The 22,267-nt window shown below is 35.6% G+C and overlaps 3 protein-coding genes across 4 annotated transcripts; all 3 read right to left on the bottom strand.

The window, feature by feature from the left end:
* Positions 1–1,758: 1,758 nt before the first annotated feature.
* On the bottom strand, positions 1,759–6,136 carry hoxb7a (homeobox B7a). Its single transcript, XM_056453394.1, has 2 exons — positions 5,612–6,136; positions 1,759–2,540 (listed from the first exon to the last, which is right to left on the bottom strand). Exons 1-2 carry the CDS (start codon positions 6,033–6,035, stop codon positions 2,281–2,283), a joined length of 684 nt encoding a protein of 227 aa, XP_056309369.1. The 5' UTR covers positions 6,036–6,136; the 3' UTR covers positions 1,759–2,280.
* A 1,100-nt stretch (positions 6,137–7,236) lies between these two features.
* On the bottom strand, positions 7,237–10,170 carry hoxb8a (homeobox B8a). 2 transcript variants are annotated; one of them, XM_056453387.1, is made up of 2 exons: positions 9,235–10,170; positions 7,237–8,480 (listed from the first exon to the last, which is right to left on the bottom strand). In XM_056453387.1, the coding sequence occupies exons 1-2, from the start codon at positions 9,656–9,658 to the stop codon at positions 8,164–8,166; spliced, it is 741 nt and encodes a 246-aa protein (XP_056309362.1). In that variant the 5' UTR covers positions 9,659–10,170; the 3' UTR covers positions 7,237–8,163. The 2 variants fall into 2 exon arrangements, with proteins under 2 accessions (XP_056309362.1, XP_056309363.1); XM_056453388.1 differs by having other exon boundaries at positions 7,237–8,477; positions 9,235–10,168.
* Positions 10,171–15,435: 5,265 nt separating this feature from the next.
* On the bottom strand, positions 15,436–20,705 carry hoxb9a (homeobox B9a). The gene is made up of 2 exons (XM_056453384.1): positions 19,830–20,705; positions 15,436–17,360 (listed from the first exon to the last, which is right to left on the bottom strand). The coding sequence occupies exons 1-2, from the start codon at positions 20,341–20,343 to the stop codon at positions 17,125–17,127; spliced, it is 750 nt and encodes a 249-aa protein (XP_056309359.1). The 5' UTR covers positions 20,344–20,705; the 3' UTR covers positions 15,436–17,124.
* Positions 20,706–22,267: the final 1,562 nt, after the last annotated feature.

Below are 22,267 nucleotides of genomic sequence, written 5' to 3'. Positions count from 1 at the left end.
ATAAAAAGTTCATGTTCACGGTTACTCGTCCACATGACCATCCTCGGCCAATCCCAGGACCCAGGCACTCATAAAGTTCTATCACAAAGTTGTAAATTTTCATAAAACAACAAGGAATTTATTGCATTTCTTCATGACTGTTTTAACAGCAGTAGCTCTGCCGTCGCCATCTTTTCTCCACACAATCGCACTGAATATAATGTATTTTGTGTTTTTGTTTCCAAGCATTATTATACTTAATATAACTGTTAATACGCTTTTTGTCAAACGTTTAGAGCAATATACTTGATTGTGTGTTTGTTTTTTTAAAGACGAAATGAAACAATGGTGAGGTTTGGCATTTTTAAAGTTTAAAGCAATTTACGATTGTGAGCTTTAAAATAAAAACGAAGCCATCCTTATCTTATCAATTGAGATCAAAAATACAACAGTGATGTTGTAGACTTATAATGCTGTAAACTTGGTGACTAGGTCAAATTATTAACTATTTTATTGGATCGGATTTTGTATTAATATGTATATATTAATAAGCAATACAAAATCCGATCCAAAATATATATATATATATATATATATATATATATATATATATATATATATATATATATATATATATATATATATATATATATATATATATATATATATAAATATATATATATATAAATATATAAAGACACTTGTTTGTACGAGTATTTCATAACAAATGATTTAGAAAAACTATGTTTGTCACTTTATTGCAGTGGCGTTCAACACTGCAGTAAACTATACATAGGCAAACATTTCGCAATGCGACAAAAATAGCAGATATATAGGTTAGCATTAAAGCAGTCAGTAGTTTGGAGGTTTGTTGCAAACAAATTAAATATCTAAATTATGAGTCACCTAAAGTGTTACAGTTTTGTCCAAATCGGAAAAGGTATTGTCACCAAAACCTTTACTGCTGCTAAGACCCCAGAAAAGACCAGCCGCTTTCCCATTCTGCAGATTTTTTTGTCCTTTTTATGGCGTTTCCGGCTTTTTTATTGATGCACTAAACACATTAGTTTACAACCCCATAATATAAACGCCTTCTTTTGGTCTCGCACGATACAGATTCTGTCACTTCGTTGAGCACTTAGCTTGACCTGAAGAAAAAAATCCCAATAAACGAATGCTAAGTCACAATAAACGAAAACTGCTGTATTAAATTATAACAACAATACCGACTGTGATGATTCTAAAAATATTACATATTAAAACAAATTATACGCTCTTCCCAATTTTTTAACTGATTTAAGAGATGTTTTTTTTTATCACCGCTAAACCTTTTTAACAATCTTATCTAATTATTTTATTTTGTTTTATTATTTTTTTAAAGTTTAAATTATTAATTATCAAAATAGTGTAAAAAGCTTCAAAAACATTTATAATATATAATATACAATATTTTCGTTGAGTAAAATAGAATTATAGCCCTATCGATGGTGTGGAGAAACTTGGAAGTTGATAGAAACTGATAAATGAACAAAACGATATGATGAATAAAAGACTTCATATTATTATTATTATTATTATTATATATAGAAAGAGAGAGTCATATGTCCTAAATGTTTTCATGACACCTCCCAAAATAAGCTTTTTTACAAATTTAAAATAAAAATACGCTAACTATTGTATTATGTTAAGGTATAAATGCTGTTTCAAACTATAGAAACTAAAAACAAGCAATTCACAAGAAAGAAAGAACACCCCTTGATACGCAGTAATTTAAACATCTTGTAGTCAACAGAACAGTTTATTCTAACACAGACACAAATATGACCAAGGGCAAAAAATTAACCAGACAAACATTTACACACACAGATACAGAAAAGGGGTATATCAAAATTCGGAAAAATTAAAAGTAGCTTGTTCCCTTCTGTGTTTGATCTCAGTCGATAATAGACCGAACGAATAATAGGTCACAAATACAAGATTCACAAATGGTATGAAACATATGATATTAATAATATGGTATTGTGCCTATATATACATAATTTAGGCTATTATACAGTATTAGTATTCACGTGTTAAATTTAGTTTATACATCTATATTAAAATGTTTTAAAATAGTTCGTAGTACTATACTTACTAGTCTAGCACATTAACATCTCTAACATAAGTTACATAGGTAGACGATATAGACACGTTGCCTACAGTATTGTAAGTGTCACCTTTTTTATTCAGTGTATCCTGAATTAAAGCAAGTCGAATCAATAATATTGTAGCATAGTCTTATTATGTCTTCAACTTGCGTTGCTAATCTTCATCCTCCTCTTCCTCGTCGCCACCAATTTGATCAGCAGCAGGCGAGCAGCGGCCAGTTGATTTGTTCTCTTTCTTCCATTTCATCCTCCTGTTTTGAAACCAAATTTTGATCTGGCGCTCGGTTAAGCACAGGGCGTGTGCTATCTCGATACGCCGCCGTCTTGAAAGGTAACGGTTGAAGTGAAACTCTTTCTCCAGCTCTAATGTTTGGTAGCGGGAATAGGTCTGACGGCCTCTTTTCCGGTCAGCACCTGTGGAAAACGCAGAATGAGGTTCAGAAATCATAATACATATGCAAAAAATATACCAACAAAACTAGTAAAGAAAATAAATATTGAGAAACGCTAACATATTTTTTGATAGTTAAAATCAAACCGGTCATATTGCAAATTCTGATTTAGGACACTGGTTTTCAAAAACTACTGATTTGTTAAATAAAACTTTATGTGATATAATTACTAATTTAAGCAAAGCAAAATAAAATTAACAAAAACAGAGAAAAACATTTCCAGTAGGCCCTATATTCAGCTATTGTAATTATCAAAACGCATTATGCTTGATTCTTATAGATGTATTATTAACTTATAATGTATTTGTATTATTATCCCAGGGATTATGTAGACATTTTTTGAGATTACCATTAGTGTCTGTAAATTTGAGATACGATTTATTCGTGTTTTCTTTTTGTTTATTTGCACATTGCCTATCAGAAATAAAGCAGTGCCCACCTTGATTAAAATATTTACATTTTTACATTTTTTGCACACATATATTTTGAGATTACGATTAGTGACTGTAAATATGAGATACGATTAATTCGTGTTTTCTTGTTGTTGTTTTTTTTTTTTTTTTTTTTTTTGCATAATGCCGATCAGAAACAACGCAGTGCCCGTCTTGATTATAATTTTTACATTTTTTAATTATTTTGCATAAGTATTTCTTTCTTTGAGATTGCATAAGCTTCAGTAAAATGAATAAGTAAATAAATTACTCAAATCGTGCAGTTTGCAATGACACAAGCAATTTACGCAACCATTTTAACTATATTGCATGCATTAAGATTAAGAGACATAAGCCACACAAAATCAAAACTTTAAAAGGTAAAAATACAATTTAAATATGAAAGAGGAATGTAATACAAAAGCAAATTTAAAGTACACAAATACCCCTGCTGTAAGTGTATTCTCTGGCTTGCACTCTCCCGTGACTCTAATGGAGCTCTGGCGTTCAGACTTCCTTCTAAACATGACCAAAGTCAACAACAGGATCTAGTTAGTTCCCGGACATATAAGCGCTGAAGTGTTCGTCTATCCATCTAGATAAAGAAACCATCTTCGTAAAGTATCCATCTTTTTAGCTGCAGGTTTAAAGAAAAAAAATCTAACTAGACTTTCACAACCTTGCCCATGCACGGTCAGTGACTTTATGCTGTCCCTGCATTTCCGTTTCCAGCAGACTGTCGACAAATGGGGAGCTCGTGTGCTATTTGAACTTTTTTATTGCACTTTTTAGTCGTTTGTATCTTACTTCCGTCTTGTCGGCCACGTCGTGTCACTCATTGTTGATACTAGTCATGCACATGCAACTGTGCAAATGCATGAAAAATTTGGGCAAAAAGCAAGAGAAAAACAAAGCAAAAAATACAAGCGTCGTGCTAAAATCTAAGCAAATGATACCGCTATTTCGTTCTAAAACGAAAATTAAGTGCATAAATTATGTGTCTTCACAGAACGAAACGCTTTTACACAAGTTAAAACAAGGACGAGCATTGTACTTGGTCACTGTTCAGGGTCCCTGACATGCACAGTATGAATGATAGACATTGGAAAGAGAATTTCATCTCCTCTGCCTGAATGTGTCTGTCTGTGAATAGTGAAAGAGAAATAAAGAGAGGGACAGAGCCCATCTATGTGAAATATCAAACGAGAGAACGAAATTGACTGAAAAGGCAGCTGGCCTTTATAAGTAAAAGCATAAAACCCAGTGGTTAGGAGCTAGGGCTTAGCATATATGTCTGCTGTTTTAAAAATGGAAATAAAGAGAAAACTTGTGATTACATGTTCATATACTCGCTGATGTTTATTGTAGGGCCTGATTTTTATTAATTCCGTTTTTGATGCACTATAGGACCAAATATGCAATCTTTACTGCTGTTTCGACGTGATGTTAGTGGAATGATTGTCTTTTAAAATCTTTACAAAATAGTAATAAACAATAAAAAATAACATAATTTATAACAATACTGTTAAAATATATAAACATCTTACCTTTGTGGAAGTTAAAAAACAATAATAACAATAAATCAATTTTTAAAAGCAGAACAGCCGCCGGTAGTATTAGGATGAAAATAATGCAAATTGTTATGTCTCTCTATACCTAAACAGAAGGTTTTGGTTGATTATGAGACGTGTATTTCTCTCAAAATAACATTGACATTTCACACAAATCTTCAACGGACAGCGAAAACGTATACACCTTCGGCCGGCAAATGTCAACAACTTTGCTAATGAGGTATCTGTTTCAAAACTATTTATGTTGTTGTATTTTTACACTGGGAGCTAACAAGAGAAGAAGCGCCCTAGGTTGACAGTTGACTGATAGGAACGTCGGTGCTCGCGGGGAGTTCCTTGAGGGGCCGCAGAAAATCATTAAGAGATAACTTGTCTAGCTCTTTTTCAAATTTATCAGCTGGGACTTGTGATTTCAACGTGTGAAAAGTGCTATTACTACGAAAAGGAGCCGGTTTGATAAAACCCCCCTATTTAAGCAAATATTTTAGTAATGGAACTGGCCTAAGATCATGAATTGTATGTTTTATTTTCCAGCACATACCCGTATGCACAAGCACATACATGTACATACAATAAACAGACGCATGCCCACGCACAGACAGTTGAATTACTCTCAGTAAGTTAAAACAAGGGTCCACCCAGCGGTAACATACTCTAGAAACGCAGGGCTCCGCCCTCTATATCGAAAATGTAAGGATTTTTTATGGCAGAACATACTAACTTGGAACCATCCTGACACGCAGCAAAACATCCTACCATGATGACGCACAGTCGCAGCAGAATTTTGGTTATTTGTTAAAGCTAAACATAATTCACCCACGCCTCTCATACCACCGCCTCCTTTTTCCACAAAAAAGCTGAATACTACGTACAAGGGATCTTGAATTATAGTGACTAATTAGTCATAAAAAGATCTGAGGAAAAGAACACTTTCAGAAATGACTTAGTCGCTCCCCTTAACCTGTCTCCCTCCCCCTCTACATACACAGACGCACACCCCTGTCCTTAAGAAACGTTCAGTTTTCACAGACCTGTGCTCCTCATCCACGGGTAGATTCGGAGGTTGTTTTCGTTGATTTGATGGTAGCCCCTCTGCTCTTCCTTACCACTGCTTTGCGCTTTACAGAGATCGCCAGCGCTCACCATGGGTAGATTCGGATGGTCAAACAGAGAGCTGTGCATGTTCAAAGAGACAGCTCCCAGCTCATACGCAGTAGGATACATGCCTTGAGTATGACTGGAAAGACTAGTACCGTTAGTGTACATGCTCGACAGGGAGACAGAAGATGATGAAGAGACCGGTGCACCGGTTGAAGCCGAGCCGTAGCCGCTGGCCCGCTGCGAACTGCACGAAAAGGCGCAAGAAGTTTGCTCGGGAAACACGCCAGTAGAGAAGGCTGAACTCGCCACTTGGTATTTGGAAAACAGCGCGTTCGCATAATACAATGAACTCATAATTTGAGAAGTGATTTATATGCTAAGAAGTTTTAGTGTCGGTTTTACGAGGTCCAATGATATATTACAGAATTACAGTCTAGATTTACACCAAAAATCACCCCTTTTTCCTCAGGGGCCACGTGATGGGCAGCACGTGATGATATATCCTCCAATGGGTGCACAGCTTCCAAGAGCCTTGTCTAATGTTGAGTAGGGCTGCGTGGCCGACCATCCACATAAATTTGTTAAATTTTTCACTTACAGCCAGCGGTACCTACAGACAACCCAAACACACAGGAGAACAGACAAATCGATAGTCTATTGAGAAGGTTTTTGTAATCACCCAAATCAGTGGCAAGCAATAAATTACTGTGGGTTGTACAAACTTATAAATGAGTTCAGGTTGTCCAGATTTAGGAACATGCTTCCTGTTTGGGAGGCCAACACACAAATAAGAAATCCATTTATTTCGGTATTGATTTTCAACACTATTTTCTCTCTGTCACCGGTCCTGCTTAAATCCCAATCTCATCATGGCCTTTCTGCAATGTCTCTAGCCTACAGTGTGTCTGTGTCAAGCGCATGATGACTGGGGCCCTTACTTGTTTCTGCTTCAAAGGACTCCTATAGCCTGAACAGTCACCACAAACTAGCGATTTCCATAGCGACGGGCTGGTCCAGTGCGTCCCAAGCAGTCTCTCTGTCGATAGTTAGCAAACATAGAGTCTTGTCGTAGAATCTACACTCTCTTAAGGTTTGAGAAGCCCACATGAGACAATAATTCACCTGACGTGGTGTGCTCTCATACTCAAAAATACCCACATTTAAGAGAGTTCAGCATGATTAAATTTCATTTTGAGAGTTTTTTTAATGTAGTTTCACGACAGTAGATGGCTGTTTCTGTTTAGTGGCGTATTATGGCCTGTCAAAATATTTGAGAGGTTTTAGTTGTGGTTTAACATGGCGGATCTCTTGTTCACGTACTATAAATCAAGAATAAGACCACACTACATGACATTTCACTTAGATTTGTAATCATTACCTATTTATAAACATTATTTTTATTGTAATATTCCATATTTTATTGTATTATTCCACATCTTATGTAGAGTTAGTTTAACAGAAGCATCAATTTTGTCTGGTATCCGATAAGGTTTTGACTCCAGCAAATACTTCGGAACCGCACATTAACGAGAAATGATGTCGAGGACACATAGTGTCACGGAGTCTCGCTTGTAAACTTTATTGTGTCCACCTTCTTATGGTGTCTTCAGTTTTAGACACTAAAATACAGTTAGGAATGACAACACAACACATAGTCATCTGAAAAATTACTTCACCAGTAAACGTAAACGACAACAACTTGATGCGTAGTAAACAATGGATCACCATAACATTTTTTTATTATTTTTTATTATAATTATTCATTTTTATAATCCACTGTGCGCATGCTTACCCCAAGAAAGGAAGACAACAAAAATACCATCGATTTAAGAAGAACCAAAGACGTGTAAAAAGAGATTCTACGGCATAAATAGGCAGTTTCATGTTGTTGGAAGTCAGTAATTTCTACGTCATCATAACATATAAGTGAGAACAGTTAAAAGTGCACCATTTAACTTAAAAACTATACAGCTGCCAAGGTAATTGTTAATGACAATATCCTAACAATAGAAACATAAGTTTCACGATAATTATTCCACAAAGAAAGGAGACTAGCTTTAACACTATCATACTCTCTGAACAACAGGTAAAAAGTAGAAATGCTCCTTGTCCTTCGTCTTCCTGATGTTCTGTGGGCATCACATTAAAATTATTCATTCGTCTAGTCCCAGTATTTTTTCTGTTCCTTCCTCGAGTGAAAGATGTAACCACCCGACTTGATTACAATGTCTCTATGAGACAAGCCTGTCATGCAAGCACCGTTATTCTCTTCATCATAGTCTGTTTGATTTTCGCTATATATTCCTTGCAATTTTGATTGACTGAAACACGTACACACACACACACACACACACGCACGCACACACACACACACACACGCGCGCACACACACACACACAGATAGAGAGAGAGAGAGAGAGACAGATAGAAACGATCTCTGCCTCACTCTCACACACTACACACACACGCGCTCGCATCCGCTCTACATTTGTTTTGCCTTGTCGCAGTCTTCGCCGGCTGACTGTGTACCGGATGCCTGTTCTTTCTCCCGTTTCTCTTTTTCGATCTGCTCTTGTTCAGACTTGCTGCTTGGAAACTTGTCCTTGTTGTTTTCCTTTTTCCATTTCATGCGACGGTTTTGAAACCAGATTTTGACTTGTCGTTCTGTCAGTCCTAAAGCATGTGACACTTCAATCCGTCGCTTGCGTGTTAGGTAGGGATTGAAGAGAAACTCCTTCTCCAATTCGAGCGTCTGATAGCGGCTGTAGGTCTGACGGCCTCGCCTCCGTCCGGCAGCTACTGGCAATAAAAAAGTTTATAGATGTTAGACAAATCAAAATGCGCCAAAACATAATTTTAGAATCAAGTATCAAAATAAATGTAACCCAAAAACTCCACAAAGGTTGCATGCTTGCATGAACATTAGCAATACATAATGGTGTTGCATTATTAGTTTGAGTAGGCTTTTATTGTACAATGGAGACTCCCCACAGTCTTACACAGTGATTATTCTAAAAGCTCCACCATTACAAATATAAGTAGGCCTATGCCACAACACTAATACACAATAATGAGCAACACTAACCCTACAGTATAGTCGTCAAAAAGCAGTTTAAACTATTTCACAGGATCAAATGATTAGGCACAGCCGTAAATGACATAATCTTTGTGAAACTGTGTAGTGAAATAAACTCAGGGGCTCACTGTAAGTCGTTAAAGGCTGCAGTAAAACTTTGACCTGGGTGAGAAGTGAGAGATCAGCTGTGGGGCAAAGTCTCACACATGGAAAGAGCAAGAAGAGAAAAGGTTTTTCTCTCGCCTTCTTCTTCCTCTTTCCCCTGTCTTTCTATGGCAGGGTCATTAAACTGTAAAGTGATTCACAAGTTTTGAACACCATAAAACAATAAAAGTGGCTATTGCCCCCTCCTCTCGTGCACACAGGAAATGCAGTTGTAAAGCTAAATTTCACAGAGATGTTTTCGAGGGGCTAACTCGAGGTTCTGTCACTTCAACAAACACACACAACGCGAGTTGGCTGGCTTTTCTGTCTCACCTTGAGGTCGCATCCACGGGAACAGTTGTGTGGGCGACGGACTCTGTTCTGTGTTGTCCGTCTCGTCGCCGATGCCCCCCGCGGCGAGCTTGCAGTCGCTATACTGAACCAAGTCGGCGTCTTGAGCACCGAAAAGTGTTTGCCTCTGGAGAGCATCATAACCGTAGAAGTTACCCGGCTCGCCGTGACAGGTTACCGCACATGGACTCTGCTGGTAAGGCGCTGCGGAGAGCGTGGATGCGCCGTGGTGGTAAAACTCCTGAATTTGAGGAGCATGCTGGAAAGTGGCCCCGGTGCCTGGACCATACACGACGGTGGGTCTCGTCCCTAGGTCCTGAGCAAATCCGCACTCATAATAGTTCGGTCGTAAAGTGTCTCCACTTTTGTACTTAGTGAAGAGAGAGTTGACGAAATATGAGCTCATCTTTTAATGTTGTTGGTGGTGGTACTGATTTTGTTCAAGAGATTACGATTGAATGTCTTTATATAAGCGCAGTAGCTCACAGTTACTGAGGTAACAATGTTGCAGCAAAGCGTTGATTTCCAATTACTGAGCGGCTTGCGTGTGTATACCTTTTGTTAAAACAACTTATCTAAAGCTTCCATTGGCATGTTCCCACTGTAAAGTTCCAGCATCACAATTCCGGCGAATGGTGCCAGTTCCCAATCAGTTTTCTATGATTTACTCGGCTGCAAATGAGTAGTTTCATATTTTGCGGTGTGTTTTCATGATCATTTGCATCTTCTGTCGGGTCCTCGTTCCATTGGTTTCTCGCATCCCCACACGGACACCGCTCTGCGCGATTCTGATATGAAGGGAGTGAGAGAATGAAAAAGAGAGAAAAAGAGAAAGCGGGTGAGAGAGAGCTGAGAGGGAGCGAGCGCAAGGGAGCAGGAGAGAGAAGGGGGGCCAGGGGAGAGAGGAGGGGAGAATATGCACATTAATATGTTCAAGCGGGTAAGTTAATGAGAAATCTGCCGCTTTGCATCAGATCAAGTGCATAGCCTCCGCCCCTCCCCCAACCTCAACTTCTCCACTCCAAACCCTTTTGAAAGATTGATTTTTTAATTAATATTATTATTATTATTATTTTTTTTGCATAGACAACCTAAAGTGATGCATATTTAGTCCTTAATTTCCAAATCTCTAATGAAGTCGAGTGTCCCATTTTTTTAAATGTCAGGGTCTTGACGGCCAATTTTAAAAGGTACACGATTTAATTGGTATCAGATTAAACACATCCAATAAACCTCATAAGCACGTTCAGTTTTACAGGAATAAGCGCATTGAATGTGGCACGCGCGTCAAAAATAAGCGAGGTAGGCCTAGTCGTATTTAATATTTTGACAACAGTATTTTATTAATATATTTACAGAAAGAGGAGGATGTTGAAATGGACCTGCGCGTCAGGTGTAATGGTAAAAGTGGTTGTAAATGGTTTAACAAACTATAAAATGCAATAAACGCCCCTACTGTTTGTTGTTGACGTAGTGCATCAAAAAGCTGTTAGGTTTTTATGAGGTTCCACGACCAATGCTCTAAATGCTTACCTTCAAATCTTATCCATGCAAGGACTGTAAGTTCTTTAATTGTCATTTTTGTTTTGTTTTCAGTTCAGTGCGCTATTATGCTTAGCAAGAGTAGATCTGACTAACATTAGCAAGATTCGATTGGTGAAATAAAGCGTCAATATAAATTTCCCATGGCAAAAAAAATAGCAAAGTAAATAAATAAATAAACAACAATAAATAATTAAACGATTCTACATTTCTATAACAGTTTAAACATTGTGCCTGGTGCGTTCTGGTTAGGGTAAATTGCAGATTTCTAATTGTTGCAGTGAAACTAGATTCGTATTAAAAAATATACCTATATATATTTAAGTAAACATACAAAATAAAAACCTGTTTACGTTTTTCCCTTTTTAAATATAGAAACATGTGCTGCTTGTTTTTTTACAACTTGATTTGCTTCTGTAATAAATTACTGCAGAGCGTTTGAAAGCAATATCTCACCCAAAACCATCACCTTTGTCTCAATGTTACAAATTCCGTTTAGGCTTTGTTGACTGCTATGTACAGTGTTAATGTTTCAATATTACGGGTTAATCTTATACGAGGTAGCCGCATTTTGTTCTTACTCATTCATCTTTTTAAAAGGATAAAGAGTTGTTGTTGTTGTTTTGTGTAAAGCTTGATTAGCAAAAACCTGATTTGGCTTTAGTAAAACTCGGCTTTAGTAATCTGCATGTAAACATGATAGACATTGTGTTGTGAATACTTTCTTGAAAAAAAACATCTACTATACGAATATTGTATGTAAATATTGAACCTAATACGAAATTGATGATGCAATTTATATAACGTCACATTATTTTTTGTTACTCTTATTTATGTTTTCAGAGCAATTCAAGAATCTATTGTGTTTCTTTTGTTAATAAAGCATTTTCTAACTCATGTTTTGCGTGTTTTGTGTGGTGATTTTACAACTTAGATTACAATTATATTATATATTAGAAATAATATATCAGTATTTAAAACAATTACTAAGACATCATATCTAAAATCGAAACGTGTATTTTGTGGGTAGCATTACAAAATGAGCAGAGATATAAAGATAAACAGGTACAGTTGTTTAATTTATTTCTCTGCTCTCTAGACTTAATGCTCAAATTATAATCCAAATAAAATAAAATAAAAAAATCTAAGAGTTTTATTTTATTTATTTATATTTTTTATTTTGTTGGAGATTGTGTATAAAAATAAATGTATATTTATTAGTATGCAAAGAGAATAAAATTGAAAAGAGAGTCTGGTTGTTTCTCTGGGAGTTTATCATAAAGATTAAAGAATCAACTGAGGTTAATGTTCTTCGTCTCTTTCAAAAGCTCCGCTGTGACGGAGGGAAATTGTGTGAATCTTACTTTAGTCAAGTGTAATACCGCACATGTCTGCAAATGTTTTGGCCCCAGTGTTTCCGTTTTGGCGACGGAGGGTGGTCAGGCAAGCTCTTTTTGGTGGAACAACATTGCCATCAAGCGTCAGTTGTGTGTTACTCCATGGTCAAATTCCGCTGTAATAAGACGGAAGTTCAAAAGCTAATGGTTCTATAAACAACGAACATAAAAACAGAATGAGCGAATTAACAGCTCAGTAAGTGCAAATTCGATGATGTAAAGTACTTATTTTAATTCTCTATAACAAGGAATCCATTTAAAAACCCACCCCTGTAGGATCTAGTCTTGTGTGGTTTTTCACCATATATTGAAAATTAATTTACATTGAGTTGGAACACCAACACTAATGTTAAACTATACAAAAAAAGTGTTACTTCAGTATAGCCTTCACATTTTTAAACTTTGTTAAACTTAGATTAAAATTATGAATTAAATAGTGCTATAATAATGATGATGATGATGATGATGATGATGATGATGATGATGATGATGATGATGATGATAATAATAATAATAATAATAATAATAATAATAATAATAATAATAATAATAATAATAACAAACCGTAGCTCAAATATAGCATTCCGTTCGTGGATTATATGAAATTTCCATGTAGGCTACTACTACTGGCTATTAGGCTGCCGAATGCATCACAAAAAAACAAACTGGTATAGTAAATATAATAATCATAATTATTATTATATTTTTTATTTTAATATTACATTTAATATTTTAAATTTTAATGGATTAATCATATTATATTTAAATAATTATTTAAAATATGTTTATTATTCCGTGAAAAAAACAATTTATAATATAATATATATAATATAATATAATATAATATAATATAATATAATATAATATAATATAATTATATTATATTATATTATATAATAACAAAACATAATTTAATTTAATATAATATAATATAATATAATATAATATAAGATAATATAATATAATATAATATAATATAATATAATAACAAAACATAATTTAATTTAATATAATTTAATATAATATAATATAATATAATATATATAATATATATAATATAATATAATAACAAAACATAATTTAATATAATATAATATAATTATAATATAATATAATATAATATAATATAATATAATATAATAACAAAACATAATTTAATTTAATTTAATAATAATATAATATAATATAATATAATATAATATAATATAATATAATATACCTGTATGACTAACATTTAGTTAGTCAGGACAGATTTTATTTTTCTGATGTATGTTTCAATTGCTTTGAAATGAAGATAAATATTAAGATTTCTATCTATTCGGAAGCCATTACATTTTTATTAATACAACAACAGAACTGGACACCACAAAATGGCCATAATTATTCACATATTTTTACTATTCATGGTTACAATACAGAGCAGCTTATAATAAACACTTTTTTGCCTTACTCAAACTGTAGTTGCATTTTAGACTCTGTTTTCGCTAGAGAATGTAATGTAAGGGATGGATGTGAGAATGAAATATTTTTCTTTTTAGCAACCGGCCTTTTGTATTTCCAAGACACAATCGGATGTGTGCCCACAAAATGGCGAAGTCGAGTCCGCTCCTAAAGGTTGTAAACAAATTAACGTTGGTCACCCCAGACGTCTCGCCAGAAATCCTTTTTGTGGCGGTTTATGGCCCGCTATAAGGACTGTAGTGCGTTCGGAAATGGAACAAAGGGTGGGCGTCGATTGAATTGGGCTCAGGGCTCTCATGTGGAAGTCCAAATCTCACCCATCCCGACCCCCTACCCTGCAAGGAATCTGCACGGCTAAAGAACAAACGCTGTACACAATAAACGACAAATGCGAGAAGAGAGAGAGGGAGAAAGAGAGAGCGAGAGCAGACTCCCCCGACATGGAAACGGTGTTTACGCAAATTATTTTGCCTTAAAGTTATTAGTAGCTTGCAACGATTTTCACATTTTCTTCTTTTTTTTTCAGGCGTAGTGTTTGCTTTACAGCCATTTAGTTCTTAACCTTCAGAAATTTATACCCTATAAAGTTTTATTACAGTCATATTATTTTATTGCGGCGCACCACATTGAATTTCTTTCTCTTTTTTTATGACAGTCGACTTCCCATTTCCTCTGAACACTGAGCGTGCATCCTTTCTGCAGTTTGTTTCCGTTCAAAACACCAAAATAAAGGGCGTTAATTGTGTGGCAGGGCTCAAAATATCTCTTTACGCCTATACAGTCGCCAGTACAGACTTATGCTGAATTAATGTGTCGAGTAGTCATTTGTGAACACATCTGTGAGCCAGGACAATTGGCGATGTCTTCAAAAACATTTAATTGCTACAATCTGTTGAACGCAGTTTTTTTTATACATATATAAAGCTGTCTCCTTTTTCAGTTTGCATTTGTGTGCGCTTCAGAATACACGGAATATTGGCTGTTTAATTATATAGTTTATAGTGTTATAATAATATATTAAAGCAAAATACTGTTAAATTTGACTGGATTCTGAAAGAAAGTCAATATTTGCTGTTGTATTTTAGAATCTTTCTCAGGTGCAGACTGTGATCTTCGGGTCTTACAAAAAGTTAGTAGGCTACTCCAACCCACACATAGACCTACCTTATCCCTTTTTTGTATGCATTAATCTATTATACCTTGCTTCTGCCGACAGCATATCCTTAATGGTTTTTGATGCATAGCTTGCATCTGGAGGATGTGGTAAAGCCAAATATAACACGACTAATATCATTAGGGAATCAAATGAAGAGAGCCAAAGAAAAGATGAGTCGTGGTTATTCTCAGTATTTTTTCTTTCCACATATGAGTTGCACGTTTTTTCATTGTGAAGATATGATCGGCCGTACGATAACATATTTGCAACATATGACTCTCATTATAAAATGAAGTCACATTATAAAATGAATTAGAAATGAAGTAAACATAAAGCGCTGCACCACAAAAAAGAGACAAAATTTGGTTGGCTTGCAGTAAAGCATAAAGGACGAAGGTGTTAAATTGGATGATATAATTTGTCACGTGCTATAAAAGCAGATTTTATTTTCACCTCAATGTGTGTAGATCCATGTGCATTGAAAACCTGTCGTAAGCACATGCAGAAAAATCCTCATGCGGAGCCAACTGATTAGCAGATACAACATAAAATAAACATAATTCAATTATGAATTAAACCGTATCTTTTACAACCTGTAACTGTTTTTTAGAAATGACAATACCTGTATTTGTGATCTATATGTAAACTTTTAATGAGTCCAGCATCAACAGTGCAATGGCACACAAAAAACTATAACATGAAAAGAGACGGAGCATTGTGTCCTACAATTTAGACGCTGTGTTGGGAGTTAAATTGGGTCTTTGCATGATGTTTAAACAAATTGACGATGTTATTGTTTGTTTGTAAATACATTTGTGTTAGACAGTGTCAGAAAACAGCACTAACTATTGTTTCTTCCTGAAGAAATTGTTATTTTGTCACTAACAATATAAAGAGCGATTGACATCAGAAGATAGGCGCGCTCTATATTTTAGTAAAGTCATATCACAAAAACAAAACATAAAAATAAAAAAGCTATATGTAAATACATAAAAGTACATTACTGACAATACAAAGAAAGGACATGATTCTGGACATATACATGAAACTTGTAAACAAATAGGAAAATCAAAGGTTACTTGTATCAGCTCATTCAAGTATGAAGTATTGAAATTGTTTTTACAACATATAAAACATTCAATTCAAAAGGGAAAAGAATTAACGTATTTACAATAAATTAAAGTTACGGTACATAAAACAGCTTCAAATTAACACTTTTTTCCTCAATAACACGTACATAAGAAAACTACACAATACGAGGCATGCGCAAATTTATGTAAACAACTGCGACCAAATCTGTGATTAAATTTGTTACATTTAAGCACGAATTAATTCTATGGTTACTGGCACGCTACAAACATTCACTCGGAAGTTGAACTCTAATTGTATAAGTATTTTAGAAAGTATTTTAACAGAAATGAATAGATAAACGATTAATTTGTGTTTAATTTAATCAGCTTGATTCTTGAATTTAACCCAAAACAAAACAAACACAACTGAAGCTATCAAGAAACATCTTAAGAAAAACTGGGACAGTATTATTATTATTATTATTATTATTATTATTATTATTATTATTATTATTATTATTATTATTATTATTATTATTATTATACTCGAGTCACCAAAGATATGTGATATTTTATAATTGTGCAAGTAGTTATCAAATTTACTTATAGTACACTTCAGGTTCTGAAAGCTTGTTAGCATACGCACTCTTTAAAAACAACTTCACAGATGGCATCAGCACTACCAAGCGAAAGATATCAATAATAATAATAATAATAATAATAATAATAATAATAATAATAATAATAATAATAATATAATAATATCTGTGTTGTAAAAGAGAACTCACGTGTCGTTTAGCAAACCTCATGAACATGCTTAACAGAAGCAAATCGTTCCTTGTATATAGAATGAGGCTTATGTTACATACATTTTCTATTAGCACACGTCAATGACAAAAAGGAATGATCAAAAAGCAGAATTACATAGAACAACTTTATAAAAAGAATAATATTCCAGATTAGTTAGCTTGTTGAAAGCAGTTCTTAATCACCTGTTTATTTCCTGATGCAATGTTCGTTTCTTTCACACGTCATAAAATGCCATAATGGTAGGGAGAGATGGCATGATGTTTTCATCATCTCACCTCTTCCTTTTACTCTAGGCTTAACAATGTCCAGTCATACGGAAAATGGTGTGTGAGTGCGCGTGTGAGTTTTCTCTTGAATGCATTGAAACACTGGTGTATCAGCTTCCAGATTTAAAAGACTCTCTGTAAATGGCTCGAACGCCGAGTACCAGTCTGCGTTATTCTTTGGGCTGGTCCTTATTCATTTTCTTCATTTTCATCCTTCTGTTTTGGAACCATATTTTTACTTGTCGCTCCGTCAAGTTCAGTAGACGAGCAACCTCGTGTCTCCGGTCTCGGGTGAGGTACATATTGAACAGAAATTCCTTCTCTAGTTCCAAGGTTTGATATTTTGTGTATGGACAGCGCTTCTTTCGGGATGATCGAGCGTGTAACCAGTTGGCAGATGGGTCGTCTGTAAATGACAATCAAAAACAAGTGCGCATCATACCATCAGTACAGTTTTGAAACAAACAACAACAAAAAACACAATTCACAATGTAAATTATCATAATACAGCGCATGGGCCTTATCTCATTTAAATGCATGTAAAATAACCAACCTGTGATTTATGAAAATAATTAGGAAATAAATGCAAATTAATTGCAATCCAAACTATATCCTAACCTGAGGCAGTCGTACAGCTCTACGCCTAAACTACTAGCAAGCAACTTTGTACAAATGCCATATATGTTAACCTGTGATGATCCATATCATTCATCTTCCAGTTAATTAAAACGTGGAAGCACTGAACAATACATTAAGTTAATTTTAAGCAAAGTTTAAAGAAATATGAAAACTACGGAGGGGGAAAAGGTTTAATTTTGAGCTCTACAGGGAGTTCAACCATTCTGGAATGCTCTATAAAATGTGGTCACATGTGACATGAGATTATCTCCTTTTTAGGGAGAAATGTGGTATGAATTATGGAGGAAGAGCATCTCTAACGAGGCGTCTTCTCCCTCGGTGGTTTTGTCGGGAATGCAGATGGGAGGCTAAAGAAATTCCGTTGTGCTGACTTTTGTTGACATGCACACTGAAAGCTCAATGTTACAATGACTCGAGATGAGATTCACTGTTTGATGATGTCAGCCGTACCTTTGTGGGTTCAGTGACGTAATGTGAAGATTTCTACCGTGCATGTACTTCATACCCACTTAACGCATATACTAATATCACTGCATGAAAAACCTTCAGCTTTTGGAACATATGCCTAACTTAATTTTCTCGAAAAGACAATATGTTTGCTAAAAGTTTAGAATAAACGCGCATCCCCTTTTGTAGATGGGGATTATTTGTTTTCCCTTTTTATGTGTCGAAACCCAATCGCTTTGCCTAAAGGCATGCACTTCAAAAACATCAGCTTTCTAGGATATCTTACATCTTATGACGCAATTGTAATTTATAATGATGGAATGCGATACACGCTGCTAAAATGATTAATGCGAGTGTCATGTCAACTGCAGGCCTCACGGACTCGTCTCTACCTTCGCGATTTACAAGACAGGTCAAAGACATAATCCCTGACGATTAAACACTGAGTGTATCAGACTATATGAGGGGGAAAGTGACTAATTAAAATCCACACATTGTGCAAAGTTGTAGAATATGGCTAATTGGCTCTATATGTAATTTGACCGAAAACGTTTTCATTGACAGTAGACCTCTGACCTTAGGACGCTTACTATTGCATTTGCAATGTTATGATTGAATCGCATTTTATCTTGAGAGTTTTCTAACGCAACATAGCCCCAAAGAGCTGGTAGGATTAATGGGGATGTTGGCTCCTCTGATAACTTAATAAACTTGAGGGCTGTAACTTTTTCCTTCTCATGAGCACAAAGCGGGACGTGTAACTCCCAACATCATTGCCTTTGCCTACAGTTTATTCTGGAAAGCCGCCCGGGGTAGCACATTGGGGATTTCTATTGCGCACAATTCCATTAGTTCACAGTGCTCCAGCCTATTTCACGGATTAAAATCAATGCCCCTTTTCAAATGCCTTGCGCCAAAAATCGAAAACGATCGTTTAAAAAAATCCCTAAGAATTTAGTTGCGTTTCTGAATTTATTGTAATAATTCAGCAATAAAACTACTTACATGGCTATAAGCTAAAATTATTTTATGGATTATTCTCTGCATCGGCTTAAACCCACTCTTGAGGGAGCTAAAGAACAGGCAACCAGGTCAGGAAAACATAACACCCCCCCCTCCCACCACCAACCAGAGAGACTACATGTTTAAAAAATAATCATTTATGGAGTATTAACATGATAGTGTTATGAAATATAGCTGGACTTACGTGTACTTGATATACACGTGATGATAAAATTAATTACCAATATTCATAAAACCAAAAATATTATTATGTAAACCGAATGAACATTAAAATAATTCTGACCATAAACTAATAAACATAAGATCAACGTTTGCACAATAAAGAATAATTGAGAGACACTTTTGCGCAAAAAAAGAGCAATTTAAAGTCGACCAAAAACTGTCTGGTGCACTAAAGTACAATAACGCGCAAATAAGCCGAAAAAGCAGGAATAGACTAATAAATTACCCAATACTAAAATTAACGCATAAACATGATTTAGGAACGCTAATATTTGCGTGAAAAACTGTACATGGCCCTAGCTGGTCTAAAAAAACATCCCTTAGCCATGCATATATCCAAGCTAAATCAGAGCTATATATGCTATAGTACACATATGTGTAAACTAAAGATGCGATGAAACCCTACATGCCGGCGAAAACTAGAGAATGCTACATGATCATACTTGGCTGCGTGAGGTGTCTGTTGCTCTCCGTTGCTTTGTTCTAGTTTTATGACAGCATTAAACGCTTTACAGAGTGTTCACTTCCTAGCTTTATAACTTACTTTGATCCGGTCCCTCTTTGTCCTCGCTGCCTTCGCATATGTCCTTATTGTCTTCAAATCCTGCGCTGTGACCAGAATTCATCTCCCGTGCTGTCGAGGACTCCAAGATATACTCGTGCTGCCCAACGAGTTTTGGCGGTTCCCCGAGATGTCCCAGGAGCGGCTCCATCTTGACCTGTCCCTGCCCGGGCAGCGGCTCTGCTCTCGGGGCACAGTCGAGCCATGTCCGGAGGTATCGAGTATCCGTTGAAGGCACTGGTTGTGTCGGTATGTAGGGATGGTAGACCGCTGGTAAGCCATTAGACGCGTGGGAACTGAATGGACTCCACGAAGAACTGAACACTGGAGGCTTGGGCTGAAAGCTACAAGAGGGAAACTCGGGATGCTCGCCGGGTCCCGGTTGTCTAGCGCTGGAGTACTGTACATTGGAGAAGCGGGACGCGTTCGGATCTTCTCCCTCATGACTTATAATAGAATCGACATAGTAGTTGCTTAGAGTTCCAGAAATGGACATTCTCGGACATTATATAACGTACTGTTCATTAAAGGGAAAACATGTACAATAGTAATGTGCTTTACTCCCCTCTTTACGGTAGTCCTCTCTACTCGCTCGCCAACGAAGTAGAGCCGGGCTGCTATGGTGTGCGCTTCGAGCGAAGTGATTGGTCAGACTTTTTTTCGCGAGCCTGATAAAGCGTCAATGGGGTGTAAATCAATCCGCCAAGAGGCTGTACGGAGCTCTCCTCCTCTTGCGCTCTCTATATTTCCCCTCTAAATAAATTGTCTTGTTTATGCAATATGCAAAATGGGAGTGTGTCCATATATCTCCAAATATCTACAAGCAGTCCTGAAAATGTCAACTTAAATTATGAAACGTTTTGACATTATGTATAAAAATGCATATGCGGGGCAATGGTCCACAATAATAAGGGAGAGAACATTTTTTGTTTATGATTTGATGTGGCATTATGTGATATACAGCATAAGTGCTGAATGGGAGTTTGATCATATTTGCTTGATAAAAGGTATGACAACAATTATTTCATACAGAGAATTTATTGAGATATTAAACGGGGCCTCAAAAGGCATCATACACACGAAATAATGACGTCTGCTTATAAAGTTTACTCAACCGACCCCCCACCCCCCTAAATATTTTATACCCCCTACGTGCTTAAACCTCTTCTTTCTTAGAGTAATAGGAATACGTTGAGATAATGAACAGTTTTATTGGGAAATTAACAGTCATTTTTTCTTAACGAGGGTATTAAACACCACAGTGCGACAATCCCCTTGTATTTATGGAAGAAACTACTTGAACTTTTTTGGTCGTTTAATACTATAATAAAATACTACATCAGGCAGCTTTGATTTTTATAGGCCTGATATACTGCCTGTGGCGAGGACCGTGAACGACTCCGCTGTAGTACCTATTCCATGCAGTCGCTCATTCCACACACTCAACATAAACAGGATTTTTTCTTTATTCAAATACACACCAGTTTATCTACTTTCTCTCTCTCTCTCTCTCTTTGCGGCAGAGAATCTTAATTACGCTTGCAAAAAAGTTAAATGTTTCAGAATAGATTTCACTAATTATAGTGAATGGCTATGATTCAAGCAATTGCTGTGTATTTTAGACGTGCCTGCACTTGCCGCTTAAAAAATAGGCTGAGAAATACTTGATCCTTTTGTGAATGACTATTTGATCCTATTGAATCAACTGGAAAATAAGTTGCAATAAGTTGCGCTATAGGATCACTAAAATGCTAATTACAACAGAAAAATGCCATGCTCTTAAATTGCAAGATTGCCGTTTTAAAAGGTCTTTAACAACACCCTGTAAAAAAATCAGCTCGTCTGCGGCTCACTGCCACACGTTATGAATTCACGATGCTATGCTTTATTGAAATTACACAGAGGGAAACAGAATCTCAGAAATATGGACTAGATGTTTCATTTTTATCCTACATTGCTATCCATTTGGTATATTGCATTACATATTTTCTGTGAGTATTCTCATACTGTAAAGCAAATGCATAGGCTATTGAATACTGTAGACTATTGAAAGTGCTTGGCGGTTTTCGGAATAAAATGGCACTAATAATACATTCATTTATTTTTTGTGCATATTTTTGTAAGATATGCATCATTTTTACACACACTACAGTTGAGGGTAAAATGCTAGTATCTTGAAAAATATCTGGTAAAATATTATGTACTGCAATCATGGCAAAGACAAAAGAATTCAGTTATTAGAAATGAGTCATTAAAACTATAATGCTTAGAAATGTGTTAAAAAATAATATATATATATATATATATATATATATATATATATATATATATATATATATAGAGAGAGAGAGAGAGAGAGGAGAGAGAGAGAGAGAGAGAGAGAGAGAGAGAGAGAGAGAGAGAGAGAGAGAGAAGAATTC

This window comes from Danio aesculapii, chromosome 3 (assembly GCF_903798145.1).
Source record: "Danio aesculapii chromosome 3, fDanAes4.1, whole genome shotgun sequence".
NCBI classification, from domain to species: Eukaryota; Metazoa; Chordata; class Actinopteri; order Cypriniformes; family Danionidae; genus Danio; species Danio aesculapii.
The sequence above is the reverse complement of the archived record's forward strand: the minus strand, read 5'-3'. Positions and strand labels throughout refer to the sequence as shown.

What these genes read in the sequence shown, in the direction of transcription:
- hoxb9a (XM_056453384.1), bottom strand. Translation starts at nt 20,343, where the DNA reads ATGTCCATTTCTGGAACTCTAAGCAACTACTATGTCGATTCTATTATA. An exon ending in CAAAGAGGGACCGGATCAAA is followed by an intron (nt 17,361 to 19,829) that starts GTAAGTTATAAA and finishes TGTCATTTACAG; the next exon opens with ACGACCCATCTGCCAACTGG.
- hoxb8a (XM_056453387.1), bottom strand. Translation starts at nt 9,658, where the DNA reads ATGAGCTCATATTTCGTCAACTCTCTCTTCACTAAGTACAAAAGTGGA. An exon ending in CCCGTGGATGCGACCTCAAG is followed by an intron (nt 8,481 to 9,234) that starts GTGAGACAGAAA and finishes TTTTATTGCCAG; the next exon opens with TAGCTGCCGGACGGAGGCGA.
- hoxb7a (XM_056453394.1), bottom strand. Translation starts at nt 6,035, where the DNA reads ATGAGTTCATTGTATTATGCGAACGCGCTGTTTTCCAAATACCAAGTG. An exon ending in CCCGTGGATGAGGAGCACAG is followed by an intron (nt 2,541 to 5,611) that starts GTCTGTGAAAAC and finishes CGTTTTCCACAG; the next exon opens with GTGCTGACCGGAAAAGAGGC.